Source organism: Pundamilia nyererei, unplaced genomic scaffold (genome assembly GCF_000239375.1).
Source record: "Pundamilia nyererei isolate P.nyererei 1_Seehausen unplaced genomic scaffold, PunNye1.0 scaffold00136, whole genome shotgun sequence".
NCBI lineage: Eukaryota > Metazoa > Chordata > Actinopteri > Cichliformes > Cichlidae > Pundamilia > Pundamilia nyererei.
This window is the reverse complement of record NW_005187537.1, coordinates 208249-230646: the sequence shown is the minus strand read 5'-3', so window position 1 is coordinate 230646 and position 22398 is coordinate 208249. Positions and strand designations below refer to the sequence as shown.

General features: G+C 41.1%; 2 protein-coding genes across 11 annotated transcripts in view; one reads left to right on the top strand and one right to left on the bottom strand.

The window, feature by feature from the left end:
• The window catches only part of marchf8 (membrane-associated ring finger (C3HC4) 8), a 91464-nt gene extending 71438 nt beyond the window's left edge, over positions 1 to 20026 (top strand). For 6 of the 10 annotated variants that reach the window (XM_005743807.1, XM_005743810.1, XM_005743808.1 and 3 more), the window contains 5 exons: positions 2524 to 2603; positions 10327 to 10507; positions 12518 to 12653; positions 14838 to 14852; positions 16669 to 20026. In XM_005743807.1, the coding sequence (XP_005743864.1) occupies positions 2524 to 2603; positions 10327 to 10507; positions 12518 to 12653; positions 14838 to 14852; positions 16669 to 16973 (717 nt within the window). In that variant the 3' untranslated portion in view covers positions 16974 to 20026. Of the gene's footprint in view, positions 1 to 2523; positions 2604 to 2811; positions 3927 to 10326; positions 10508 to 12517; positions 12654 to 14837; positions 15976 to 16668 lie in introns of those variants that run through there. The other 4 variants (XR_312010.2, XR_001290507.1, XM_005743812.1 and 1 more) reach the window with 4 other exon arrangements.
• Positions 20027 to 20550: 524 nt separating this feature from the next.
• The window catches only part of alox5a (arachidonate 5-lipoxygenase a), a 10016-nt gene continuing 8168 nt past the window's right edge, over positions 20551 to 22398 (bottom strand). The window contains exons 13-14 of the mRNA XM_013913534.1: positions 21954 to 22124; positions 20551 to 21744 (exon numbers count right to left, since the gene is read on the bottom strand). Of these exons, the coding sequence (XP_013768988.1) occupies positions 21565 to 21744; positions 21954 to 22124 (351 nt within the window). The 3' untranslated portion in view covers positions 20551 to 21564. The remainder of the gene's footprint in view (positions 21745 to 21953; positions 22125 to 22398) is intronic.

The window sequence follows — 22398 nt, the reverse complement described above, 5'->3', positions numbered from 1 at the left end:
CTTTGACACCTCGGGTTAGGTTTGTACAGTTTTAAAGGTCAACAGTGAACTTTTGATTCTTGCCAGCTTCGTTAGTAGTTTCTCAATGGGAGCCAGTGATTCATTGCTCCTGTTAGATTTTAAAGGTTCTACTTGAAAAGGCCCCAATGGCTACATCTGTGCAGGTTAAGGCTGTCGAAGAAGGAAGGAGGCAGAGGTAATGACATGCGAGTAATAAGGTGTTTCAGGGATAAGAGAGAGTGCAACAAATACAAAAGTGAATAATTTATGCGTGGCGTGAGAGTGCGTGGAGGGCGGTAGTGCTTGAGGAGAGAGGTTAAATTAGTGGTTATTATAATAATATGAGAGTTTTTTTCAGCACTCACAATAAAATAAACAGGTGTTCATTAGGGTGAATGTGAAGTGAGGCTGGATTATATCTAATTAGCACATCAGAGTCAGAGAACCATAACTGAATGGATACGTTTAAGCGCGAATCTGCTTCCTTTCACAGTTTAGAGGTTTCAAAGTGCGACAACTGTCGGTGGTGCCAAAAACCAGTTTTCAGCAGTTATTGAAGTATCATTGCCTCCAGCGTTTTTTGTTATATGTTAAACGGAGGCAGTTATTTACTCATCAAAGCAGGTCCTCACAAGAGAGAGCTGTTAAGAAAGAGCAGCTGTTTAATAGGACTATGGAGTCATGCAGGGTTTTAACGGGAAGTTAATCATTATTACCTCAACTACGTTATTGTCTGAACGCTCAAAGACGCAGTGAGTTATCTATTTGCCGAGTTGCACAGAACGTAACTAATAAAGATCCCTATCTGCTTCATTGGTCAGCCCATATTCGTATTTCCCACGATGCTTCAGGTAAACTCGGCGTTTCTTGAGTTTCATTTGAGTAGCTTTCGGTTTTTGTAGTTTATTGTGGTACTGTCTGCTAAATAATAACGCTTTAATTGTTGTCTCTCATCCACTTCTGTCTTTTCATTTTACATTTATTGGCCAGACTGCTGCCAGAGCACCAAACGGTGACCTTGAACATGAGCTGTTTAAAATAAGAGTCAAATTAAACAAGAAACAGAGGAAATAAAAGATTTAAGTAAATTACATCCCTGAGTAAGCAGTGGAAGAACAGTGACGCGAAACAGGAGGACAGCGTGTTTAAGTGCTTTTGTGTGCAAGTGGGGAAAAAGAAGCGGTGCTGCTCATGCACAGACAGATAAACAGGATGAAAGGGCATGGCTGGAAATTGAATTTTCTATTGATTGGTGTCCGGCCGTGAGCTATAAACTTTCCTTTAGTTAGAAATTAAATCAATAGGTAATTAGTTTCTTGCTGAAATTACCAGGCCCTCCCCCCCATGTCTTTATGTTAGCAACCCAAACACTGTCTGATCTCATTTGTTATGTATCCGGTCTGAACCTGTCAATATGGGAGACTTTAGGGAATATTATCTGTATTTGAGGGAATATACTCAATCATGTTCTGGTTGAAAGTAGGATGAAAAGATCACATTTATGTTGAATGTGAAGCTTAAAAACAACAGAGGTGAAAAAGAGGGTTTCAAAGGCTTCAGTGTGGTCTGATACAACGAAATGATTGAGAGCAGTTCTACTTATTTAAAAGGAGCCACACAGTTTGTCTCGTCTCACAGATGAACTCATCTAAGTGAACGTTTTTGGAACACCCAAGTGACGCTACATAATAATAAAATATGATGTAGTAAATAATTTGTGATTCTAAATTGACCCTGGGTGTGAATTATGAATGATTTGTGAATTAGCCAAGCCGGCGACCTGTCCTTGGTGTCCCCCTATGACTCCTGGGAAAGGCTTCAACCCGTCTCATACACCTGAATTGGATAAGTGCACTAAAATAGTTGAATGATCTACCAGGATGATCATCTGATCAATTAGATTTATTATCCTGTGAGACATAAGAGAATATTTTGCAAGTAAAACCCAAGTTGTCATAAAAAAAAATCTGAGGAAAAAGTAATCTTCATATGTTTGTAAAATAAATATTGGTGAAAGCCTTGATGACGCTGAAGGTGTTTTCATTCTAACAGCCTTGCACCTGCAGTGCACGTGTTTAAAAATTATTCTCTGTAGAAGCTGAGCATTAATCTGCAGCCTCACGTCCCCCAGCCGTGCCTCGCTCGCCGCCTCGTTCTTCTTAACTCTCGATCGGTCTCATCAGCACTTCTCTCTTCGCAGCCGCCTGTTGATATTATTTTTTCTTTTTTTGCAGATTTCACCTTAAACTAGACAGATTAACTGGCAGCATTGTTTTTCCCCTCTCTATCATCTTGTGCATCAGTACACAACATGCTTTCTCTCTTTGTGTAAAGATCACACAAATGTGCTGATGGGCGCTGGCGCTGATAATTCCTCACCACGCGGAGCCACGGCCGCCACCACGGAAAATACAATCGCCTGTTGATTGATGCAGTATTTATTTAACTGGAGGGTTTCATGTTCACGTGCCTGTACTCTCTGTCCTAAACTGCCTTTTGTTCTGCGTGTGCTTTGTTTCTCAGGCTGGAAGCCCGACTTCAGTCAACGCTCCGTGCAGTTTCTCGAGGACGTCAGTTTCCCCGTCTAGCCAGGACATCTGCAGGTACCTTTCAGTCTGAATTCATGCCAAGAAATTATATTTGTCCAGGTTGATATGAACACCTGCGTGCAGTAAATGAACTTTATTTATCAGTCTATCAGTGATGAAGTTGCTTATCAGTGGGTGATGTTGGCTTAACTTTTACCCCTGAGTTGCACAATGTCACTGCTGGGAGCAGCCTTAGTTGCAAGCTGCTGCTAAATGGAGTTAACGGTAACATTAATCATCCGGTGTTTATATATCCTATTTTTCAAACTCCTTTATTTTTAAATGCATGATGTCTCTTCCATTTCTCTTTTTTGTCTTTCCCCCTACCTTTTCCTGTTGTCCTCTACCGCTGTTGTCTGTTGCGTGCTCCTTTTTAACACACAAAAACATGCACAATCACATCATCAGTCAGGATCAGGACACTCGGAAGCAGACAGCAGTGGTTCTTTTGAGTTCTAAGGGTAAAACTTGTCAGGGTTCAGGAGATGTTTCAGTGACCACCCTCTGCACAGACGTCCTACCTGCTTCCAAACACGCCAAACAGCGAGACTGGCTCTCTCTGCTGCGTCCGTCCTCCGTCAGCATCCGTTCCAACAACTCGCTCAGGTTTTCGGTGTCTCTGAATGACGTCGGCCAGCGTGTGGACAGTCTTTGCCGAGGTCTGCAGTTTATAGATCGCACGTGCTCTGAGGGAGAGTTGGAGCTGAAGCTCGAGCCCGCTCAGCCTCCTGACTTGGATCGAAGGGCTCACAAACTCAACTGCAAGCTGGCTGCAACGCCCACACAACAGATCCCAAATCCTGGCTTCTCAACGCGCGCCCAGCCCCACCTCGTTCCCTCCTTCACCAACAACTACAAGTACATGTTGGGCATAGCACCCGCCAGTTGTCTCCCAACTGATCACGGTATCCTTACCGCTCCTCATTCCAACACCCACCACCACACCCATAACTCCCCAAGCTCCAATTTTCTTCGTCTCCTCCTTCCCTTCTCTCGATCCTCTACATCAGCCAGCCTGCAATGCTCAGACCTGGGCAGCTACGCCTCCCACCTCCACATCAAGTCCTCCAGTGCCCTGCTGGAAGGTAGCGAGTCAGGCTTGCCCTCTGAGGATTTAGTGGGAGATGACGATGTGTTTGAGGAAGACCAGCCCAGTCCTACTTCAAAAGAAACGGGTCAACCAGCATCTCCAAAATTGGTGACAGTGGCTGCGTCAGTTGGACTTCTAGCTCCAGTGTGCTATATGGAAGGAGACAGCGATCTGGACTGCTGTCCATCCCCTTTGTCAGAGAAATCGGGGCCACTGTCACCTTATTCTCTATCCGGGGACTGCTGCAGGTGGGTGACTGTCTGGACGGCGTAATCCACACCCACCCTTCCTGTGACGTAAAGCCCAGACCACCCCTGTACCGTGACGTGGCAGTGAATCCCAGAGCCCTGTGGAGTAGTGGAGAGCTTCTCATCCCATAGCCTGTATACCCAGAAAATATCTCGTTGTGGTATTTGTAGTCTAAATCCCTGCTCAGAGTCGAGCAGTTACTCAGAAGAACCTGACACGTAGATGCTTTAATTTCCACACACCACAACACTGTCCACCTCCTCCTCAGCTGTTCCAATTCAACCCTTTTGTGTGTGACACAAATGTGCCGTAAAGTAATTTCATACCATCTAATTTCACTTCACTGTTATCTCAATGTTCTGCTGTGTTTTTCATTGTGCTGCCAAGCTGTGTTTTTAAAATATTTTTTCATTTGTTAGATCGATGAGGCAGTAAAGTGTCGTATATAGGCTGCAAAAAAAAAAAAAAATCTGATTGATTTTGGCTCATAAGCCTGAGGCTTTGCAGTAGGAATAGAGGGCAATAGGACTATTATGGAATTGATAGAAGGGCAGAGGTTAGCATAGAAAATTTAATAGCACAGAGGAACAGAGTTATATGTCTGAGAACTAGTGGAACAGAGAACAATAAATAGCCCGTGTCTGGGTCCACCATCAGTCTTTGTCACATGACCAATTGGATGCTGTCTTACTGCCAGAGCCAGTTCTTATTATAAAGACACATTGTGAGTAACTTTCTTACAGACCAGGTCATGGCTGCGAGGTCTCTGCAGATGAGTAGATCTTGCTGGTTGCCAAGAACGGGAATTTTGAGCATTAACTCCTGCTGTCGATACGAAGCGTGGCAGCACTTCACTGGATTAATGAGATCTAAAGGATTTTGAATTATATATGACTCTGTTTGTTGTCACTTTGGCTCTGGTGTGTGCATCTACTGCTTTCCAGATTTACATGTCAGCTGTGGGCCGATGGAGAAACACCAGCTTAGAAGTGGCAAAGTGAAGGCCAGAGATCAAAAGGCAGATTATTGGCTTCAAATAGCCTGGATAGTCTGACTGCACACACACACACACACACACACACACGCGCACACACAAACACGTTATTCCAGTTCTCTGTCAGGTGGCTTAAAACGTGAGCGCAGCTCTAATGCTGACCTCACCTATGAAAAGTATGTGTGGGAGGTTGTTTGTTTCACAGGTGACTAGTTGGTTAATTATTATCAAACTCCTTTATTGTCAGCAGTTCAGAGAGTAGTGGCTGAAAGTCAGCTGTGTGAAGGGAGTTGCTTCACTTCCTCATTAGAAATGTCACCAAGCAGATAAGTGTTTCTCATCTAGACGCATTACAAAATGGCCGGATTTGCTTTGTCATAAAAAGCTTATTCCTTCAAAGAATTCAAACATTCCTATTGATTGCATTTGTATGTTTGCTGGCTCAGGGAACCAAGCTTGACAAGGAAGCATTTGACTTGAAAATTCACCTTTCTCAGTTGAAAACTATTTTTATTCCAGATATAAATAAATAAATAAATAAATACATCTTGTGGTCTGGAGCCTGTCCTGTAGGGCAAGAGTTGGATGGACAGGTTGCATCTGTCTCAGCGCTAGTACAAGAGAAAGACATATCTATGGGCAATTTAGAATTACACTTTAACCAGGTAAGCACGTGTCTTTGGACTGTGGGAGGAAGTCGGAAGTTCCCAGAGAAAATCCACACAGACACGCGGACAACACGCAAACTCCACTTCGAAAGGTTCTGGCCAGATGTTGTCACATGTGTTCACAAAATTCTAATCAAAGAAAGATGTGTGGTTTTTCAAATTAATAATAACTTGCTTAAGCATGCAAGCACCACAGGAGGCTATCCTGTATAGTCGTAACCGCATGGTTCACCTTTACAGGTACACAAATTCATAAAAGCATTAACAAACTACTTTGAACCACATTGTGAACCCGTGTGCAATCATATGCATATTTTTTTCATTTGAATTTGTTTCTTTGAAAGGGGCCGTGCATATTAATGAGCATATCAGTGTAAATATGCCAGAGTTATCCAAAAGGCTGCTTTTCATCTGTAGTCGCTGGCAGGTCAGACAAAAAACAGTAAACAAGGAATTAAGCAGACCGTCAGACAATGTCAAACAATGTAGTCCAGACAACAAATACATCAAATTACAGCATAACATCTCATAGCAAAAAAAAAAAGAACAAGTAAATATAAAAACTTACAACATTAAAGATGATTGATGATATTTGTAAAATTAACGATCACTAATCTGATCCCCTTTTAGCCATCGTTTGAGATGAGTTTTAAATGTATTGCAGGTAAAGAGGTCATACATGTAGTAACTAGTTATCCGTCCCTTATTTAATCCAAACTTTTTTCCAGTATACTCACACTCTGCACCATAAATAAGCTTCATGTGTTGTTATTTTCTATGCTATGTTGTTTTCAGTGTTGTCTGTTGTTGCGTGCACTGAGAGCAAAGAAACAGCTGGAGCCCAATTCCTTGTATGTGTACGAGTACTTGGTCAATAAATCTGATTCTCATTCAGATACAGAAGTGCAAAAATATCTGTTTTTGGTAGCATAGTTTACAAAATAAGAGACATAAAGACACACACATCAGAACAGTAGGGAGTCACAGAGTGTGAGCACAAAATCTTGTCAACACATTTCTGTTTGTGTGCAGTTTTTGATCAGGCTTTAAATGAGGGGTGTGTACTCCAAATTCAGTCCTTCTCGGTCGCTGCGGCGTTTGCTGCAGGTGCACTAAGCTCCCAGCGCTTGGTTGTTACTGCGATATCTGTGATGTGGGTGTACAACCTTTTCATTACCAAATTGTAGGATTTAATTTCACTTACAGCTTTGAAAGTATGTCGGCAGAATTCAGCCGAGGGAGCACAGTGACCTTTTCAGATGGGCCTGAACCCCCCCCCCCCTTTTTTTTTTCCTTAACCATGAACAACCTCCTAACTAAATCACAGCGATTGTACTCAAGTTTATATTTTCTCCAGTTTTTGTTTCTTTACTTTGATACATATGCATTACTGAATGCATATTTGTGGATTAGGCAAGAACATGCAATGATTTTCAAATAGTTGGCATCGATTTTAAAAAAAAATTATCAAAGGTTTTAGTTATTCCATAATCAACTAAATGTAGGATTTAATGACTCAGTTTTTAATTTGCAGGAAATTCAAATAACATTGAGCCGCAGTGGCTCTAATGTTCAAAAAAACAGGCTACAGGGTAGCTTTTAAGCTTTTAAATCTGACAGCATAAAACAGCTAGAGTCTGTGTAATTCCTTAACCTTCCTCCAACAGTTAAATGTCTCCTCAGCAAATTTAATATTCTCTTTGAAGGCAAGCGTGCTCATGCAAAGACAAACGAGTACCCGCTTAAATGATCAGAGACAAGAAAGGAGAAAGAAAAATAAAAGGAGACAGAGAGAGATTGCTTAGCTACTAAAGCCACTGAATTGATCAGCATGTCTCTGGCAGCGCTTAAACTGCGCAGACTGAAAAGAGTCTGAGAGGCAAATACTTCAGATGCCGCACATATCTTCCACAGGAAAATCTATTCAGCAGAAAAGCAAGAGAAGACAGATTAGTGGTGTTGAAATTCATTTGAAAAAAACATACACATACTTTTTTGGATGAGGGCAGAATGAGGAATAACTGGAGGGAGGGCAGTGTTTAAGCAACACATCGAGGGAGTGTGGAGTGCAAAAGACTGGCTTCATGCCACCAGAGAAAATTATAAGGAAGCAAAAAAAAAAAGAGGAACAGGAAGAAAGCGAACGCTTCGGCAGGCATTTGAGCTTGTTTCCTTCTCAGCTTCTGGGGCTTGTGATTTCCTGACTCTGTTTGCTTCTCACATTTTAATGTTGTCATACTCGTACGGCGCCTCTGCCATCTTAAAACTACCGTCAAACAGGGTGTGTTGTGGACGCAAGTGATGCAAATTAAATTTTAACGTCCTAAGAGTGCACGGAATGTGCCGCTGCTGACAAAAAGTTAATTTACCTGCGAATTTCCACGCCTGGGTTATTATGTTAATCTGTTGGAATATATGGATGCGCCTCGTGTTAAATGACGAAGGTGAATGTTGCGTGCTTTATTTGTGAGATTTCTTGCGTCTCGCCGAGGCGGTTCAGCCTGTTGTGGAATCAGGTGAAAGTTCCCTGAATGTCTCAGTGAAAGATTCCTCCGCCCTCATTCGCTCGTGTTGTTTACCGATCGCTGCATTTCCACCGCAACTCCATGCGGAGGTGTTGGGATTTTTCTGTGGTTATCTCCTCCCACATAAGAAGAATAATTTGTCAGATCTGTTTATTTCAGCAGGCAGAAATCGTTGATATAAGCACCAAATGATCTACTTCCTCTGGCTTTTCTTTTTTTAAATTGAAATAGAAATACAGTATGTGTGGGATGAGAATCTGCAGTTCATCATCTCGTTATGCATGCAAATGAACACAAACAAAGCAGTCTATCCATAATCAAAAACAACAACAACAAAAAACTTATTCTAGTGATGTCGATTGTGTCTCGCCTTTCCTTTAATCCCCCTGGCCTTATTCCACTTCTTCCACCTCCTCTGCTTAAGAACCTTTGGATATGACCTATTTTTATCCACCTTTGTTCACTTTGTCTTTTAATCTTGTAACACTCTGGCCAGTTCAGCAAAGTCTTGAAATAGACGTCATCTCGTATGCTCCCTTTTCTAACATGTGTGAACGCATACGTGGGCGTGCATGTGTTCCTTCATGTTGTTATCCCTCCATGAACCAGGATAAAGACAATCCCATCTGAACACCCGGCTCTCTCCGCCTCCTCCTCCTCCACCTCGTCTTCGCCACGCTTTGTTTGCTTGCATCTTCCAGCCCATAAAGACATGCCATTGCTCCTCGCTACCCACTCAGGAGAAGAAAGCATCACAGAAGACGTTCCTGGATTATTGATCTTACTGCCTGTGAAATCTGTAGGGAACAAAATGTATTTGAAAAATAGATTAATAGAACATGTGCCCTGCTTTGTGTATTCTGCACCCATTTAAGGTATTATTTGCTTTTTAAGCTACAACACCTTTAACCCCTTTATCAGGCACCCTGGTAGTCTAGAGAAAGACATCAGTCCGGCTTTTAATCAATGTCATGTTGTGGTCTAACAAGCAGCCTGATTTTGGTGCTTATTGGTTATTCACTGAGGACTGTAATCTGAAAAACCACAACAAAGTCGATGTCCTGACATTGAAGTCTAAGATCATAATAATTTTCTACTTTCTCAAGTAAGGCATGGCGTGTGATGTAACCTCCTCTCACCACTAAAACTGACAGATCCTGACTATCGTGCAGGTGAAAGTGTCCACATAGTCTGGATTTGCTCAGACTGCCCATCAATCTGCCTTACACTGAGTGGAAAGATTCGGACAAACATACTCCTCCTTAGTGTCTGGCAACGCAGACCAACATCCTCCATCCTATCAGACAGCATCTGATGTGTGTGATGTTGGAGTGGTGGACTCCTTCAAGTCAGTCTATTGGAAAAGTGATTGGTTCCTCTCACTGACAACAGACTTTCCAGCAGTCATTAGAGGCAACAGACGCCTAATCGAATGTTCCAGCTGTCGGTGTCTGTACTCGAGGCTTTCCAGGCATCTACGGGGACTGGACACAGCATCACAAACACCTGTTAAAGAGAATATAGCTGCTTCCTGTAGTATTTTTAACGAATATCGTGTTCATGTGGTTATTTTTTGGCCAACATTTGTTAGGTGTTAAAAGTGCAACAACTCCAAGGCACATCAGCCTTCATCAGCGTTCGTAGCAGCGCATTGCAGCGATACACAAACAGACGTATTTGTCATGGACTGTATTACAGTAATTAAAAAACTCACATATTTATAACATTTATTACCTCTTGTCTGACAATGAAACTCGGTGCTGTACAGCTACAGAGCGAAATGACATTAAAAGTGTTCAGTTTTGCACGGAAACACAAAAAACGCAGGAGATGAGTTTCTCAAAATGTTGTTTGGACTTGCAAATGAATCTATTTAGTTTGTCTTTACTGGGTTTACTCATGTGGGACATGTATTGTCTGCTGTGACAAGGGTGTTAATTTTGTTTTCTCTGTTTGTGAAATCATATTCTCACCTGTTTACCTAAAGCTGTTGTAGGTGTGGAAAAATCAGTTGCATATTGTGCTCTTGGCGATGCTACTCCAGCTTTGCTGACGTGCAGTCTTATATTACACAACTCCCAAGTTTTCTCAGTGTGTCGCCTTCGCCTGCCAACTTTTCCCTTTTTGATCTTTCCCCTCTCTCCCATCTTGCTCCTGTTACTAGCTGTCTAGCCTGTAGCTTAGTGTTGACTGTATTCTCTGCCTCCCGCAGGATTTGTCACTGCGAAGGGGATGACGAGAGCCCTCTGATCACACCATGCCACTGCACAGGGAGCTTGCGCTTTGTCCACCAGTCCTGTCTACAGCAGTGGATCAAGAGCTCTGACACTCGTTGCTGTGAGCTGTGTAAATACGAGTTCATCATGGAGACTAAACTCAAACCACTGCGCAAGGTAAGCTGGTTAGGTGTGTGCATATTTGGCTGTTAAGCAGTTCAGCCTCAGTTATTAAAGTCACAGTCTTGTCTCTGCGTCCTAACTTAGCTCACATCACTCCTTTGTTGTGAAGCGAAAAATACCAAAAAACTATCTCCAGTCTTGTCGTGCAGACACAAGAGCACAATAAGCCATTTTCATAAGCAAACCACTTGTCCGGGTGGTTGTGATCCCTTTCAGTGGTTTAGAGGCAGTCCACGTTCCTGAAAGGCTCTTATCAATCACTGTGGCCTGAAGATAGCAGGACACTCTAATTAAAATTCCTCCACCCTTCATTAGCTGCACAAAAGGCCTTAAACAAATGCTCTGCTGTTAATAGCTTCCGAATCCCATGGGTGAATATTGAAGTTGTTCATGTGTGAGTGCACAAGGAAATTTGAGATGAGAGGCGGATGTTGTTGTCAGTATGAAAGTTTTTATTAAAGAGTGCTTGATGTCATGTTGTTCGGCAACACCCGCGTCTTATTAAAGTGACCCTGCAATTATTCATCACTGAATTCATTATTATGGATTTGGATGTTTGGGAAAGCTACACAAAGCTATCTGACCGTACAGATATCATGTGATTTCTTTTTAGTGCTGGGCAGGTTTCTGGCATTTATTTTAGTGCAGCCAATGATTGACCAGGTGCTCCACAGTTATCTGAGCTTCCTGGCAGGTAGCAGGGTATATCACCTGGATGCTGCATGCCATGCTCTTCTCTATCTCATTAACCCTGCCAAGAAGCATTGTGTAACACTGGATTTTGCTGACAGGAGCTGAATAAAAAAGGCCTTTATGGTACTTTCACATCTGGGGAAAAACAGTAGGTGAAGACTGCAGCACAACCAAAATTTATTGCGATCTTGTGGCTGTCGAAATGGCTGCTCTGAAGACGGGGACCAGGTCGGCAACCAGTTGCAATCAGTTGATATCTTCGAAGTGATAAAACTCCAATAAGCATGGGATCAATGGGATCAAGCTGCCTATTGCATGCAATCTATATGTATTAATACGGCAATTAACCAAATCTGCTGCTGTCTACATACACAGAAATTCAAACACGAAATTGCTTAGATCTGAAACAGAAATTCCTCCACAAACAGCGTCTCGATGTTATACAGGAGTATAGCCAGAATGCAACCAGTCGAGTCCGCTGCTAAGTGATCAGATTCAGGCGAGTTGCGCTCATCCATGCAGACCGACTCAGATTATAAATAATACAGCAGTGATTTGCAAACCTTCGCCAGCCTGTGATTGCAGTCAGCCTGAGTCAGATCGTGATTGTTGGGAGACGAGTTGCCTTGTCAACAGTTCTTCGCCCAGAGGTTAAAGGTGTTACTTGATAAACCTCTGGGCAACCACTTGTTTCTAAACACAAGGAGGCTACCACCCTGATTTTAGTGTTTCAAACAAAAACTGTATATAAAAGATGGATGATGCCACCTTCACCTCCCTTAACTTTGCCATCAAGGCTGCCGTCCTGTTTTTTTGTGGTTGTTTATTTGTTTTGTTTTGTTTTGAATGGCCTTGCATAGGTAGCCATATTTAGATCAAAGGGTATAGTGCTGTCATCTTATGCTAGCAAGCCTTTTTAGCAGGCTGCATTCATCAGTTGTGGAGGTGCAATACAGAGACGTATATATCTGCTAATTGGTGCTAACTAACAGACTAATCAAAGGAAATAGAATTTCACTAACCAAAGCTGGAACATGAACATTTCAGACAGACTGTCTGTAGAGATGAAAACAGTTTTTGTAGCAGAATGGAAACATGTTTTTATGACTGAAAATTGGCATTTCAGTGTAGGAGTTTTAGGGGATTGGCTCACTTTGGAGCCAGTTTCGACTGGCCATTAGAGGAATTTGATCTTTGGCTTCAGTTTTCAGCCATAAAGGCTCTGCTTAGTTTGAAAGCATGTTCCTTTTTTTTATTTTTTTTTTTTTTTAATGTGTGTGAATATGCTCAAAAGTCTTCCATCTTTGGCAGTGGGAGAAACTACAGATGACGGCGAGCGAGAGAAGAAAGATCATGTGTTCAGTCACCTTCCACATCATCGCCATCACCTGTGTGGTGTGGTCCCTCTACGTTCTCATCGACAGAACAGCAGAGGAAATCAAATCAGGTCAGCACTGACTCTCACGCACACAAACAAACACTAAAACATTAATACAACATCGTCTGTGGTACATGTTTGTTTTGGATGTTATCTATTCATCCACAATTGTCTCCAAGTTGTGACTAGCACTCAAAAATATTCATCTCATTCTTTCTTTTAGAGATTGTTTTAGTTTAAGTGAGGCAATTTTTTTTAAGTGATGCTGTTTTTGTGTGTCGAAGGTTAGTTTGTGGTTAATCTGACTGTAAAAGAAAAACTGTACTCAGCAAAATAACCAGACAGGAATAGTGTGCAAAGTCTGGAATTTTTTAGCATATATGTGTGATGCGAGTGGTGTGACAGCTGTGTGACAGCAGCAGCTAGTATGAGTTTGGCACATGCGTGTTTGTGGCAAAAAATTGGATGCAACAGCTGACTACACATCACACGCAATGCTTTACGTCACTGAAGTGACAAGGATATGGAAATGATTTACCGTAGGGTGATTTTTCTTATGAACTTCTTTTTGCAAGCACAGGAGTCGACCACTGTCGGCCACTAGAAAGACGGTACTTGTGCGTTGCCCTTATTTTTCATAGCTCATACATATTTTTCTTTAAATACTAGTATAGACCCACGCTACACTATTGTTTGGCCTGTCCATATTGTTGTTGGTAAAATTAGAATAACGTGACACTTTAAATGGCTGATTTTTATCCCATTGGTGGGTGGTTGCTTGACAACATGATGACCTTGTAATTTGCCATATATAAGTCGACTTTTAGGAGTATAATTTTTCAATTGATGTAAAATGAAAACGACAAGATATTTTCTTGAGGTGTCATAGGTACATAAACAAGTGACTTTAGCCTGTTGCTAGGAGGTGCCAGACAACATGATGACATCATAATATTTGAAATAGATAAAAACCTTTAGGCTGTGTGTAGGAGGATTTGGAGGCCTGCTTATTTATCATTATGAAGCACATCTGTCTGTCTATATTTGCTGAATTCAGTCTTTATTGCAGGTTATTTACATATTCAAAGGGCTTCCGCTTCAGACCTGGTAGCTACAGCCTTCTTTTATATACAGTCTATGGACTTAGATAACTTATTATTCTGATATTTTAGACTGGAAACGGCTAGCACAGCTATATCCAAATGTAAACAAAATGTGCCTGGTTTTTACTCTTGTGTTTGACGAGCACATCAAAGTGTAGAAAATATGTAATGAGTGCTGGACTGTTCATGAATGGGCACAGCATATTTTGGGGACTCTCAGGAAGGCTAAAAAGGGACCGTTGATCTGAACACATCAAAATGACAAACAAATAAGTGAGTTTGTGGTGCTTATAGCGTGATTTTGTTACTTTTGAGGAAAGCTAACTGGCCACTCATGCTTTATGTAGCTTACAAACATGAGTGGTATTGATCTGAAATACAATTCCTTCAAGGTGTGCAGTTTTCTGAGTACAGCATTTATGTTTACATTTTTATATTTATTGAAAAGGGTGACTGCTTTCTTCCATCGCAATATTTCAGATTTTGCCTCTAGCTTTTTCCAGTTTTATGCGTGTGCCAAACTGGTATCTGCTGCTGGCGATAGTAAAAATGTCCAACAAGCAGGGCTTTATGGTTTTTCATTCAAATCTCAGAATAAGAGGAAAATAACACTGGGCTCCCTGAGCTGCTTCTTACAGCCATAAAAAGTGGGCATCCACTTTGGGCTCCCATCATCAGGGATAAAAATGGAGAATGCTCTTGTAATGGTGACTTGTTGTAGCATCAGCTGGCACTACCTCTGCTGCTACTCATCCCTCCCTGGCATATTTGGCACTTTCAAAACTGTGTACAGATGGAAGAGCAGGCTGTGCCTGTTAAGCCCAACCTGATGATTCAGACTTGCTACAGTCCCTGAGGGCTGTCAGGTCCAGTCACCATGGTGATGCCAAATAGTCCAGCTTGTCTGCTGCCTCACAGAACCACGGCCATTTATTTTTCTTCTAGATTCGCTCTCAAATTAAAAGGAAAGATGGATGTAAACATCTTGACGTTTGTTCTCCATGTATGATTGTGGAACAGAGCTGATGTTGATTGCATGATGAAATTGTGTAAATGTAATATCTGACATCGTTTTTAATTTCTGCCTTTTCTTTCAATGTGTTTGTACGTCTTTTGTAATACATGATACTTACACTCTTTACCCATGCAGCCGGAAGAGTCCCAGGTAAACATTTCAACTTTGACCTTTTGACTTTCACATTGTGTCTTCTCCCTCCCTTCTGTACCAAGTCCTTTTTTCAGCCACTCTTTACGTCCTTTTCTTTCCCTTTTCTTCTTTGATTTCCGAGTAGAAATAATCATACTTCATCCTTTAAGGCTGGTTATATTCACACCACCTCCCTGAATGTTTCCGCCTAATGAACACAGACAGACAAAGCTGAGGAACATGCTGTGATTTATTTTCTGTGTTATACTTTGTGGCTGAGGGCTTTGATTAAAATGAACCTCGCTGACATATTCTCACACAACAAATGACACATTAATCGCTTCTCATAATGCTAGATAGAAAGCCCCTGACATCTCTGTCCAGCATAGTTAATACCACACTGGTTATATTATGTTTGCCTTCTTTGAATTGGCATTCCTCATATGAGGCACTTTTATATCTTAAACTAGCTGTTATGGTAGCCAATATGAAGAAACGGATGGGTTTCGGGCATTTTTGAGTACTTTCGCTGCCTCTTATTATTTGTTTTAGAGAGCACTGAGGCTTATTACAAATATTTATATGTCCCAGAAATTGCTAATTTATATCCTCTTCTTTGATTTCTGCTTTTTGCAAGGGTGTTATAATTACCCCTGGAGTTACAGAAATGTACTTTGCCTAATTAACTGCATATCACATTAATGCTAAGCGTTTTGCATAGACAGATGCACCTTTTTTTGCAGTGTTTCCACTTTTAAAAGAGTCATTTGTTTGTTCATTTTTTGTACCAAAGGCTCCCAGCCTATCATGAAGTAGAAATGTTGCAGCAGGGTGCCACCATTTATCCCCCTGTTTCTTTGTTTCTGTTCGTCTAATTGGGCAATTCAATTTTGAACACCATGTCTGTAAATTGTGAAAAGTCTGCACTGCAGTATGGATGGGTAATATGGATATAATAATATAAGAGAGTTTCTAAAAAGCAGTCAGCTGAGAGATGTGTATAGGTTGTAGAACCAGATAAGAATTTCAGATCATTTAGTTACTTAAATATCTGAAGTCTCAACAGTGTGGAGGAGATGAGCCATTGCACACGGAGAGCTGGAGAGGGCCGTATAAGGGCTTCAACCCAGGAGCACACCTGGTACCTGCACCTTTTTCTGAGGAGCAACAACTATTGTGGCTACTCATGCTTCCCCTTTTTTGGGGGGTTGACTTGTTTGTTGTTGCCTCTCCATTGCACCTGTTAGTTTCATTTATGCCAGAATAGGTGAAATCACAGTGGTTTCTGCTTCCTTAATTTCCTTCACATTTTTGAGCAGTGTGTAAATTAATGCACACAATAAACTAAATGTTAGTGTCAGCTGCCACAATGCAAACAATATAGCATATCTGAAAATATAACTTAATAATTGACTTTTATCCCATTGACTGGCCCCACCCACATTGCATTACCATAGAAATATGACAGGATGCTCGCTATCTCATGCGTCTCTCCATGCTCAGGACTTTGACTTTAATCCTGTACAAATTTGACTTTTAAAAAAAGGCAAATCTCTATCAGTAAATTGTTAAGATCTTGTTTGAAAAAGTAGAGCACACTGGGCAATTTGTAATAATAGTGTCTATTTGCAGTATAGAGGAATGGGAGACACAGTTTCCTGCAGCGGATATCCTCACTGCTAATGCATATTCTAGTTAAAGGATGATCTGTTGAACGATTCACTGAAATGTGATGAATTTGCAGCAGCTTATAAACAGTCTTCTCTGTGTTTGACTTGTCCACTTGTTGATATTTATGTATTTATTTATTTTTTGTCTGTTCTCTGTTCCTCAGGAATCCTGGAATGGCCTTTCTGGACCAAGCTTGTGGTGGTGGCCATCGGATTTACAGGTGGACTGGTTTTCATGTACGTCCAGTGCAAAGTCTACATCCATCTATGGAGGAGACTCAAGGCGTATAACCGGGTCATATATGTGCAGAACCGTCCAGAGACATATAAAAAGTATCCACTGGAGAAGCCCCCCCTAATGGAGCCGAGTCTGGAGAACAAAGAGGCTCTGGCCCCCAATCTGTCAGACACAAACTCCTCCCAGTACACGGAAACAGAGGACTACAGTATGGAGGTGCTTCATGTCTGACAACAGAGTCTGTGCCATTGGTTGTCGTGCACATACTCCACACCCAAACAGGCCCGCAGAGGAGAGGAACAGTCGTGATCGGTCACTGAGGAACAACCGTACCCTTTTCCCTGAAGCCAGAATGACCCACGTCCTCCACTATCACCTTATACTCCCTAAACTCCATCCACAAAGACAGAGAGGCCATGAGCTTCCCTCTGCCTACATTCCTCCTATCACACTGTATTCCTCCCTCCACCTGCATCTTTTCCTTTCCCAGGAACAGACTCTTTACACTGACTTCTGTAAATGTTGGAAGAGGCCTGGTGCAAACCACTCTGTATACACACACACACACACACACACACACACACACACACACACACACACACACACACACACACAGACTCTTTAATGTACACCTCTGGGAGAGCTGGACTGAAAAGAATGGACTTGCAAAAGGCTCTGGAGGTCTACAGGTCCCCGATGTGTGGTTTGTTTGTGGGTTTTGATCAATCTGTTCTTTTTTTTTTTTACCTCCTGTGAGTGTCGGGCTAACCTGCCATGGATCAGTATGTAGCGCCATGCATCAAGATCTCTGGAGCATTCCAGATACTGCCATCTCTGCGGTCTGTCAGCTCCACGCGGTCTGGATCCAGCGAGACCTGGATCCGAAGATGCATCAAAGCACTTTTTATTTTTTAGTCCCCAAAGCACATCCCACCCCTTCTTCTCATTGCCCCCTCTTTTTTTTTTTTTTCTTGTATCTTGTACGTTGTAAATGGGGGAGAGCAAACAAACTTTTCTTCAAGTGCAACATATGCTTAAAGATTAATCCTTCTGTGGATGACTAAAAGGATTTGGGGTTAAAAAAAATGAGTCATTTGAACGACGTCAGTTGCATAACTTTGATTCAGATGATGGAAAATCTAGCCACTTGACTTCTGTACCCCATGGTGAACTTTCTGAAGGCTTTGAGAATGTAATCTTTTTAAAAATGATTTCAAAAAATTTATAAAATGAAAAAAAAAATAATCATTTTTTTACTGGGAAATTGCGCTTTGTCTCGATCATAATGAGGCCCTTCGGGCATAAACAACGTCGCGCTTGTGTTTTGTTTTCTTTGTTTGTTTTTTTTAAATAGGTATTTACAGTTTTTAACATGTTAACTCGCTTGCTTAGCCATGGGACAAGCCTCGAGGAATCCACAGCTGCCTACTTTCAGTTTGTCCACTGAACTTTAACCAAAGGTTTTAACTACAAAAAAGAAACATGCTTTAGCTCCTACCCTGTTTTTTTGCATGGTTACAATCCAGCCACACTTAATCTTTTCACTTAATTAAGCAAGATTAAGGTGGAAGTGTGAAAGGATTCTTAGTGAGCATTTCAGATGAGTACTCGGTGTAAGTGTATTTTATTTGTTTTCGCTCTTACATGTTGGTCTACTTTAGTATTCGATCACAAGACAGCCAACTGATTTCTGGCTTAAAAAACACCTTTTTTGCCACGTTTACTCCACAGTTAAGCATTAAGAATGACTTTGAAGTCAGTGAAACATTTCACTGCTGCTCATTACGTTCAGAAAAACTCAGTTTCTTTTAATAAAATCAATGCAATACAGCTGCTTATTTATGGCTGTGACAGAGTCGATGTGCATCATTACTTTTTGAGGAGCTGACTGTACCGCCATCTGCTGGTGTTAAAGTGAAGGTGCAGCCTGAGATGGGCAGCGGTTGATTTCTCAGGTCGAAGTGGGTGTTTTTTCTGGGGGGGGCTCACAGTCATTGTAAGTGCGTTTGTCTATGTGAGAGCACAGCAATGCCCAGGCTCATGTTGAGCCTTACAGCCATTCCAGCAACACACACATTTTTCAAAAACTGTATTTGATACCAGTATACTGTCTGTGAACAATGATGGTCCAACAACGTACCTGACAATTACTGCTCAGCAGCAGCAGCAATAAAGCGCTTTGGGTTTTTTTTGTTTTGTGTTATTTGCATACTGTATTTATGTATATGCCCCACGGAGACTTGAGATCTGGAGTTTAATATAATTGTAATACATAAATGAGCCGAGGGACTTGTTGTGTGTCAAGTTGGATTAAGACCTAGTAATGAGAACCATCTCAGATTCTTCAGTACCCGGGAGGCTCAGTGCAATTAGACAGATTTTATTTTTTTAAAAGTGCAATTACCCTTTTGTTGATGTTCTGTTCTGCAATTATGTACCGGTGTTTAAAGTCCAGGATGTCCTCTGGATAGAAAATTACTTTCTTTATATTGTGTTGTATTTATTTTTAACTGAAAACAGCATATTTTTGTTCATTTACACACAAAAAAGACCCTTTCATTAGTGAATTTTATGCAACTTACACTTAATTTTTCTTCCCAGACACTAATAGAAGAAAATTATTTTCAGCCCTTGTTTTGCATGTAGTCATTCAGATAATAGAGTTGCTCAAAGCTTCAGTCCTTTTTTAGTTTTTAAATTGATTGTGGTGTCATTTTACTTTCTCCCCATAGGAGCTGGCTCCTTCAATGAAATATGAGAGGAGTTTTGTTCTAGTGTGATGGCTTTGGATTGTTTCCTCTCTGAGCATCTTATCCTCTTTACCGTCTTTGCGTCACTCACCCTTTACGTCCATAATCCCACGGAGCAGAACATCAACTGAGACTCTTCTCAGCCTCACTATTTTAGGCTGTCTGTTGATTACCTGGTGACTAAAATTTGATCATGTCTGGGACTAGTGTAACTTGCATAAAAGCTACATTTGTTTACTACTGACTGGACTTGAACATATATGACTGTTCCCCTGTCTTATACCATTCCGCAAGTCTGTCTGTGAATTTGCTTTGAAATAGTAACTGTAAAGAATTTGGTAAAATGTACTTTTTTGTTTTTATGAAAAATGTTGATGTGCTTTCAGTTAATTTCCCACGTTTGAACAAAATATGTAGTAATTAAAAGAACAACCAAATAAAAAATTAAGTGACTTTTAAAACTTTGTGACTTTTAAAAAAAAACGAGCAGGGACAAATCCAGTCTTAATGGATAATTAAAAACATTTCAAAGGGCGTTGTGCTGTAGCACTTTAATTTAGTTTCACCCAAATAAGCTGCAAATCATTTTGAAATCAGCTCTTTAGCCAGAAGCTGTAATGCCAGCGACAGAAACGTTCAGCTCGCCGCTCGATGATCTTGCCCTAAAACTTTTCTATGACAGAAATACAAACTTAACATTCAGCATATAGCAGAAAACACGGTTTGTCACCTTCTCTCAACCTCTTAAGTAATTGTTATGCAAGTGCAAGATGAGGAAAGACACCATCGTTTGAGTGAATGAAGGCAACACAATATGTACCCGTGGATCTTTAAAAAATAACTCAAAAACTTTTTTTTTTTGTGATTGAAAAAGGTAAACTTTCACATATTCTATATTAATCACACACTAATTCTCACAAATTAGAATATTGCTTGCATAAATTACTATTCAAACATAATGATTAAACAACATATCTTCGGCGGTGTAGTTCTACTGCTGATTGGTCAGTTGTCCAGATGAAGATTGCCAGCACCCTCCTAAAGGAGAGCCACACTGCTGAAAAGGCTGGCTGCTCACAGACGCTGTATCAAAGCATAACAGCAGGAAGTTGACTGGACAGGGAAAAGGTGCACAAGCAGCAGCCTTGCGAGGATTATCAGGAGAAGTCGATTCAAGAATTTGGGAGAACTTCACAAGGACTGCAGGAGAGACATCCTTAGGAAAGGACCCACATCCGTAACATCAGGTATTTCCTGTCAGAAGCATCTTACATGAGCTAAGGAGAGAAGGAAGTGAACTGCTGCTTATTTCAGATGAAGTACATTTTCTATCAAAGTACGAGACTGGAGAGGCACAGGTGTTTGAATTCTAGTGTGAACTTTCTGGAATCTGTGATGATGCGAGGTGCTGGTTGTTACTGGTGGTTGGTCCACTGAGATTCATCAAGTCAACACAGGCATCTACCAGGATATTTTAGAGCTTCACGTTTCCTTTTGCTGAGAGGCTTTATGGAGATACTGATTTCATTTTCCGGCATGAAGCTTAGCATCTGCCCACAGTGCCAAAATGATTACCAGATGTTTTTTCTGACCATATTATTATTATTATTGTGTTTGATTGGCCAACCAGCTCACCTGACCTGGACTACAGAGAGAATGTGTGGGGTATAGTCACCGTTAGATGAGAAACACCGGACTCAAAAAGGAACACAAGCTAAAAGCTGCTGTCAAAAACACCTCAGCAATTTTGATTCATTTCAGGAAATATTCAAATAATTTGGGACCCTGGATTTTTGACCATAACCAGCATAATTAAAGCGTTTTTTTAATGTTCACTTTACGTATAATGAATGTAGATTATATGAAAGTTTATCTTCTTGAATTATTACAATAAAAACCTTCAAAATATTCCGATTTTTCAAGATGCACAAGATTAAAAAGAAACCGCTTCCACAGAAATATCCCAATCATAGGTAACATAGAGCATATCTGGACAGCTCGGTAACATCATCAATCTTCGATCTGTATGTATAAGTATGAGCCTCTCCACTAAATTAGTCTTGTTTGAATTCTCAAACTGCAACACTGTTTGGGATTTTGTCAGGAGACATGTTGTAGTATGGTAGCTTCTTTCCCTCGTTCCTCTTCTTGATGGAGCTGGTTATCTCTGCCAGCTCCTTCCTGAACTTTGCCATGGCATCCTTCACCGGCTTCTCTGTGAAGTGCTCATCAGGATACATTCCCAGGTACAGCTGCAGAAATAGTGAGACGTGATAGGTTATTTAGCCTGGAGGAACGCCACAAGGAAAAAGGAAGGAAAAAAGAAGTACATTCTGAAGCAGAGGAGAGCATCTTGGGAAATGAGAAATGTACCAAACGTATCAGACTTTTGATTGTTTTGGAGGTGTGTCTGTGCTGAGATGTGAAAGTGTTCGAACGGTTGTCTGTGTGCTTTTCCTACTTCATTCTCTTGGTATTGGCTGAGGGCCCAGACGGCCCCCAGGTGCCAGCTGGAGCGCCCGCGATCAGGAAGGCTCTCAACGATCAAATTCACATTGGCCAGACCTTTCTTGTTGGGTGGGGGTTTCCGCATGGTAGATGGAGCATTGGGGATCCAGGAACACCAGTCATACTACACAATGTACACAAAGATACAGTGTGTGCATTTACCCAAGTGCTGTACAACAGTACAAGTCTGATGTTAAAGAATAAATATTAAAGAATAAATATATATTCTTAGTACTTATTTTCTGATTATATTGTTTTATGTACTTTAATAATAAAGGCCTGTATAAAGCAGGGCCAGCTTTGAAGAATATAAAGAACCAGATTTAATACCGAGCAAAATCTTTCATCTTCTTCTGCTTTCTAATTTTACTTTTAGATTTCATAAGAAAATACTGCAC